Source organism: Pollachius pollachius, assembly GCF_949987615.1.
Source record: "Pollachius pollachius genome assembly, chromosome: 15".
Lineage (NCBI taxonomy): Eukaryota > Metazoa > Chordata > Actinopteri > Gadiformes > Gadidae > Pollachius > Pollachius pollachius.
Window position 1 is genome coordinate 1,324,667 of NC_136948.1, and position 7,500 is coordinate 1,332,166.

Here is a 7,500-nt window from a genome sequence, read left to right on the forward strand (position 1 = left end):
CAAATAAAAGTCGGGGGTCCCCGTAAGACACCCAGACTGTACACTACAATGTACGTACAAGTACATTCGCTTAAAAGGATCATGGCTATAGTGCTGATCTTTAGTGTGTTCTGCTGTCTTTTGGTCCATCCATCTCTCTCCTCCTTGCGATCGGTCGCATCGACTTAGAGACAGAGAGGGTCGATACGCTGGACTATCCCGCTGGCGTGTTCGATCAGACGACATGCGCCCCACGGCCCGGTCCACTGTGGAGATGGCGGTACCTCCATCTGTCACCCGTCGTCGGGTTGGCTTTGTGAACGGGGCGGGCGGGGCTGCAGCCGGTGGTCTGTGTGTCTGCCGTCGAGGCCAGGCCTAATCACGGAGCTCGTTAAGAGGCTGTCTTTCTAACGGTGTCTGCGTTCTTTACATTCTGGCCTCGCAGCGCGCTGACAATGAAGATTGATTACGATGATAATTTTTCAGCGGCGTGGTTTTCAGGGTGTTAATCATGTCTTCATCTCCGGGCCATTGTCTCCTCAAATTAGATTCTTCCAATAGTTTAATATAATTGAGTCTTTAAGATGTAAATCAGCTCCGGCGACGTCTTGACTGCCTTTAATTCATGGTGAAGATTGTCTTTTTTCTTTGCAGGCTCGCGATGCAAACTTAATGCGATGCACACTTAATAAAATGCACACTTAATGCAATATTTATGCTATGAATGCCCTTTACACAGGTGTATCATATCATCACACACTTATTATGGTTCTGCTCTTTTTATTACCTGCTAGGAGACTCAACTAGTGAAGATAACACACTTTGACCATTGACCATGAAGCGCTGGTAAACAAAAGCAGTTATTTTATGAGTGGCCGGTCCAAAGATGACACCCCTGTGAACAGGGTCTATTGGCCGTCAGGTGTTAAGAAGAGGAGATCATGTTTCAGTGTTTCGTGCTCTGCTTGGGTCTGCTGAGGGAGTAATAAAGCTGACGTCTCCCTGTTAACTTTTCTCACCTCATTTCTTTATCTCAGCGAGACCTTCGGCCTTCTCTACAATCCCTCTTCATCTTCAGTGTCGGACCATCCCGGGGCTGCCAGTCCATCCTCTCTCCTGCCTCTCCCTCATCAGTATTCCTCTGTTATTCTCTCTTTCTTGGTTTATCTCCATCAGTCCCAGCCCACCTTCCAGTTTAATATATACTTGCTTTCTGTCTCTGTCTCTCTCTTTCTCTATATCTCTCTCCCTGGCCCTCTCTTTCTCTTCTGCTTTGGAGATGATCTTTTCTTCCTTTCCTTCCCTCTTTCCTTTATTGATTCTTACTCTCTAGTTCCTGCACCTCTCCTCCACTCTCTCAACCTCTCTCCCTCTCTCTCTCTCTCTCTCTCTCTCTCTCTCTCTCTCTCTCTCTCTCTCTCTCTCTCTCTCTCTCTCTGCTGTTGTGTAAGGCCGTGCCTAGCTAGTTTCCCAGCTGCTCCCGGGTCTGAATGATTTATCATACAGAGTTGGTTAAGGAGGCTGTCAGTCGCGCTCCTGTTAGGGATCTGGAGTGAAACACGCGACATAGTGGGGACGACATTCCTGGGGACAGGGGACCCAATAGTGGGGGGGACAGGGTAGTGGGGACAGGGGACTGGGGACCCAGTAGTGGTGGGGACAGGGGACTGGGGACCCAGTAGTGGGGGGGACAGGGGACTGGGGACCCAGTAGTGGGGGGGACAGGGTAGTGGGGACAACAGGGGACATCATGATGAGGACAGCCTAGTGAGGACCCTAGTGGGGACAGGAGGCAGTACATGGGAAGACATTCAAGAAGGGAAGGGGGAAAACTAAAGGTTAACATTCTCTATTCTGCTGGTTTGAGTGTGTCGCATGTCGTGTACGCGTGGCGTGCATGCGTTTGCGTGGCTTGTGGGCTTTTGTGTGTGTGTGTGCGTGTGCGTGCGTGTGTGCGTTTTGGGAATTGTATCTCCACGAAGCTTGTCCTAGATTTGCGTATATCATGGCTTCTGTGTATGTACGTTGAATCCCACATGACGTTCGACACCAGAGAGTAGAGTTCTCTGGATGTAACTGTTCGCATGAAGACGCACACACGGCGGGCATTCATTATGGATTACGTACACACTTGAACCATAGATGTGCGGTTGGCTGGTGTGTACTTTGTTGACACGTGGCTCGTTTCTTAAGCTCAGCCATTTTGCCAAAGTAGTTTCTGACGATCCGTTCCATGCTTTATATTCACTGCGCAGAGGAACCGTTCATGAGTCACGTTGACGGGGCCGTCCAGCGGTGGATTAACGTTCTCTTCGTCTCCTGCTTGGTTCAGACTCCACTTAGCCGAGATTCTGACTTTAAAACCGAGAGAGGACAACATTCAGGGCACAGCCCCAACGACGAGACCTAGTTAGTCTTAAATCACACATCTTATTTGTGTGTGTGTGTGTGTGTGTGTGTGTGTGTGTGTGTGTGTGTGTGTTTGCACTCATGAGTGTGTGCGGCACGCGTGCAGTAGTGTTCCATTCCATCATTTGCCCATTCTTCTTTCCACGCAGAAATACACGAAAACACACACGCATACACACGCACACAACGCGTGTCCCCACTTTATAGGGGTCCCCGTAAGCAGCGTGGACAACATAGTGTTTGGGCTTGGGGGGGGGGGGGTTCGTTGAACGGGGGTCAGTTTCATCATGGCCGCTGAGTTGGGGGGGCACATCTGTTGCTAGCCCTTCAGAGCTGCAGGGTTAGCCGCTACAGGGTAGCAGCAACTCAAGTGCCAATCATGCACACACACAGACAATGACAACATCAGGTTGACAAGGCTGACCAGGGTTTAGCCTACTACATCATATTCATAACCTGCATATTTATTATTCACTCAATCCATGTGGTAATGTGAAATTGACTTTTGGTTAATCTACATAATTAATGTGTAATATTGAGCCGTGATTGGTATTAACAGCATGAATGTATCGAAGGACAACATGACACTGAAATCCACTTTCTGACTTTAGTGCCTCACGTCTTCTGTTGATTTCAGCAGTTTTAAGGCCTGCTTAAAGGACTCCCCAGGTTACAAATCATTTCCCAAAGGATTAATAATGGTTCTACTTGATTCTATTCTATTTGAAATCCCTCCTTAATACTTTTTTCCCTTTCAGTTTCACCTCATTGTCCTTGTCAGTTGGGTTCCTTCTTCAGGCTGTAGGAAGACCCTTCTCCACTTCACTCCCACCTGGTTTTCAAGTTTACATAAGATTAGATTATATACAACTCTATTTATCCCCGTAGGATAAATTAGTTTGTTGCAACAGCCCAGCAGAAGTGGATAAACGCGATACAATAAAACTACAAAGAACTAATACAAACAAAAATAGACGCAAAGGTAAATGCTCAACTAAATGCTGAAGCAAAGACAAGACAAGACAAACAGAACAAACAAGAAACAGGGAAAAAACAAAACAGACCGTATAAACACCATCAATTAGAAATTAGAAAGTGTAGTGTGTGTAAGTTGTAAATTGTAAACTATAAAGTGGCTAAAGTGGATCCAACGCCGACGCCAGCGCCCCGTGTGCACTGGGACCGCCGTGTAAACGCCGCTCTCTCTCCGTCAGACGAGCGCGAGGCGGTGCAGAAGAAGACGTTCACTAAGTGGGTCAACTCCATCCTGGCCCGCGTGGGCTGCCGCATCTCGGACCTCTACTTGGACCTGCGGGACGGACGCATGCTCATCAAACTGCTGGAGGTCCTCTCTGGAGAGCGCCTGGTAGGTGGTGCAGTGTGTGTGTGTGTGTGTGTGTGTGTGCGTGCGTGCTCGTGTGTACATTTATGTCACACCCAGGCTCTGTGATGTTTTTCTGTCTCCCTGCTGTCACACTTCCATGTTATAAATATCTGTGTGTATGATTCCTCTCACACATTCTATATCTCCCTCTCTCTCTATTTCTCCCTCTCTCTCCTTCTCCCGCTTCCCTCCTTGTCTCCCCCACTCTCTCTTCTTCTCCCTCCCTCTCTCTCTCTTTCTCTCTTTCACTCTGTCTCTCGGTCTCTCTTCCTCTCTCTCTCTCTCTCTCTCTCTCTCTCTTCTTCTCCCTCCCTCTGTCTCACTGTCTCTCTCTCTCTCTCTCTCTCTCTCCTTCTCCCTCCCTCTGTCTCTCTTTCTCTCTGTCTCTCTGTCTCTGTCTCTCTTTCTCCCTCTCTCCCTTCCTGTCTCTCTCCCCCCCAGCCTAGACCCACTAAGGGCCGCATGCGGATCCACTGCCTGGAGAATGTGGACAAGGCGCTCCAGTTCCTCAAGGAGCAGAGGGTTCACCTGGAGAACATGGGCTCCCACGACATCGTCGACGGCAACCACCGCCTCATCCTGGGCCTCATCTGGACCATCATCCTCCGCTTCCAGGTGAGCGAAGGGCTGGGAGGACCGGGTGACCGGGTCATACACCGGGACCACTAGGTCAACCAGGGCTATTAGGTAAACCAGGAGTATTAGGTCAACCAGGACTATTAGGTAAACCAGGACTATTCTAGTAAACCAGGGCTATTAGGTAAACCAGGAGTATTAGGTCAACCAGGACTATTAGGTAAACCAGGACTATTCTAGTAAACCAGGACTATTAGGTAAACCAGGACTATTAGGTCAACCAGGACTATTAGGTAAACCAGGACTATTCTAGTAAACCAGGACTATTAGGTCAACCAGGACTATTAGGTAAACCAGGACTATTCTAGTAAACCAGGGCTATTAGGTAAACCAGGAGTATTAGGTCAACCAGGACTATTAGGTCAACCAGGACTATTCTAGTAAACCAGGGCTATTAGGTAAACCAGGAGTATTAGGTCAACCAGGACTATTAGGTAAACCAGGACTATTCTAGTAAACCAGGACTATTAGGTCAACCAGGACTATTAGGTAAACCAGGACTATTCTAGTAAACCAGGACTATTAGGTCAACCAGGACTATTAGGTAAACCAGGACTATTCTAGTAAACCAGGGCTATTAGGTAAACCAGGAGTATTAGGTCAACCAGGACTATTAGGTCAACCAGGACTATTCTAGGAAACCAGGACTATTAGGTAAACCAGGACTATTAGGTCAACCAGGACTATTAGGTCAACCAGGACTATTCTAGTAAACCAGGACTATTAGGTCAACCAGGACTATTCTAGTAAACCAGGACTATTTGGTAAACCAGGACTATTAGGTCAACCAGGACTATTCTAGTAAACCAGGACTATTAGGTAAACCAGGACTATTCTAGTAAACCAGGACTATTCTAGTAAACCAGGACTATTCTAGTAAACCAGGACTATTCTAGGTAAACCAGGACTATTCTAGTAAACCAGGACTATTAGGTAAACCAGGGCTATCGTATGTAAACAAGGACTATTCTAGGTAAAACATGACTGTTGTAGGCTTAACAGGAATATTCCAGGTAAACACTGTGTGGCAATCATATTTATATCGCACAATCAAACCCTTTAGAATGCTTTACACAGGAAGGAATCACATACGGCACACAAAACTTGGAGATGTTTCGGGAACAGTCATGAAACACGCTCACATTTTCTTCCCCAACATCAAACCACGCCCGTTTCCTGAGGTCTGATGTAAGAGGTCTGTTAGGGTATTTATTTTTAATTTGACAGCACTGCTGTTATTTTTAAGCCTATTCAGTTTAACAATAGAGTCAGTCTTTTGCATTATTCAACTATTAGAAAAATGTAAAAAAATGACTAAAAATAAATTGACGGCCGCACACACTCACGGACAGACACACACACACACACACACACACACACACACACACACACACACACACACACACACAGGCAGCTAAATTTAGCTTCCTCTCTCTGGGCCTGTCTCTCAGATCACATCACAACTCTAATTGCTCACAGTGCACAGTACAGTTCACAGTGTGTGTGTGTGTGTGTGTGTGTGTGTTCGTGTGTGTGTGTGTGTGACGATAATCAGAACTTTGATAATGAACACTCGCGGTTCGATCAATCACAACAGTGGGTTTTTCGATCGGCAAACAAAACCAAACAACTGTTCGTGGCAGCGAGCGTCTTCTCAGAATAGCCTCGGTTTGCACCGAATAATAAACGCCTCATCTGTTTAATCAGCGGTGACGTTGCACCACCAGATGTGTGTGTGTCTCTCACGTTCCGCCGGTCCTCCTCGCTGAGTTACGGAAACACGTGAAACATGTTCCTGAAACACGTCTTTTACACCCTCCCTCTGCACCCCAGTGCCGCGAGGCAGAGCTGCTTGATTAACCATCTGGAAACGCCTTACTGTTGTTGACGTTGTCGTCGTCGTTGTTTTGCAGATCCAGGACATCGTCGTGGAAACGGGCGGGGCGGACCAGAAGGAGACGCGGTCGGCGAAGGACGCTCTTCTTCTGTGGTGTCAGATGAAGACGGCGGGGTGAGGATTGTGGGGGCTCAGAGAGTAGGACTGTGGGGGGGTGCTCTGTGTTGAAACTCATTTAGGTAATCGCAGACTAATGCATGCATACACACACACACACGCACACACGCAAGCACACCTGCACCGTTTCGCATACTCCACCAAACACGAACGCACTCCAATGCACAAACACACAAGCTCATGCACACACACACAGGCCTGCAAAGTTTCAACATAAAAGTTCAAAAAAGTTAAACAACGAGCGCTGAAGCCGGCTGAAATTCAAATCATGAGGTGTTTTAAAAAGCCCGTGTGTCGCTCGGGCTGGGAGCTCCGATTCAGCTAACCTAACAGCCTATCAGCAACGCCTGGAGCAGCATGCCACCACGTGAAGAACACAAACACCTCATATCCAATAACCTACAGCAGACATGAAAGTACAGAGTGTGTTGAAAGGGTGAAACGTTTCCACACCCGATAGAGAGAAAGAAAAACCAAAGAGAGAGCGAGCGAGAGAGAGAGAGAGAGAGACGTACCGCCCTTGACATGGCCGCCCTGTCTCTGTCTTTTGTCTCGCAGATACCCCAACGTCAACATCACCAACTTCACCACCAGTTGGAAGGACGGCATGGCCTTCAACGCTCTCATACACAAACACCGGTGAGATGAACGGCCGCTCAGCTCTCCCTCCGGGAGCGGCTCTCTGTTCTGTAAACACGTCGTACACGAGGACCGGCCTGCTCAATGTTCCCGTCTCCCTTCAACCACAGAAGGCATGAACGGGGGAGGGAACAGGTTCTCTCCCCCCCTTCATGTCTCCCGTGGTCCATGTCTTGCCAAGTTGTTTTCATTCTTCTCGTCTCTCAGTCTTGCTGGTCATCTCTCTCTGGTCTCCCTCTGGTCTCTCTTTCTCCCTCTATCTTTCTCCCTTTCTATCTCTATTTCCCTCTCCCCTTTCTCTTTCCCTCTCTCGCACTCTCCCCTCTCCTCCTCCTCTCCCTCTCCCTCCTCTCTCTCCCTATATTCATCTTCCTCTCTTCCATCTCTCCCCCTCTCCCTCTCCCTCCCCTCCCCTCCCTCCCCCTCCCTCCCCTCTCTC

General features: G+C 48.2%; 1 protein-coding gene across 1 annotated transcript in view; it reads left to right on the forward strand.

Moving 5' to 3' along the window:
* Positions 1-7,500, forward strand: part of sptb (spectrin, beta, erythrocytic) — a 52,051-nt gene that overhangs the window by 12,477 nt on the left and 32,074 nt on the right. Inside the window, 4 exon segments of the mRNA XM_079752198.1 lie at positions 3,603-3,754; positions 4,214-4,387; positions 6,322-6,419; positions 6,981-7,061. Coding sequence (XP_079608324.1) covers positions 3,603-3,754; positions 4,214-4,387; positions 6,322-6,419; positions 6,981-7,061 — 505 coding nt within the window.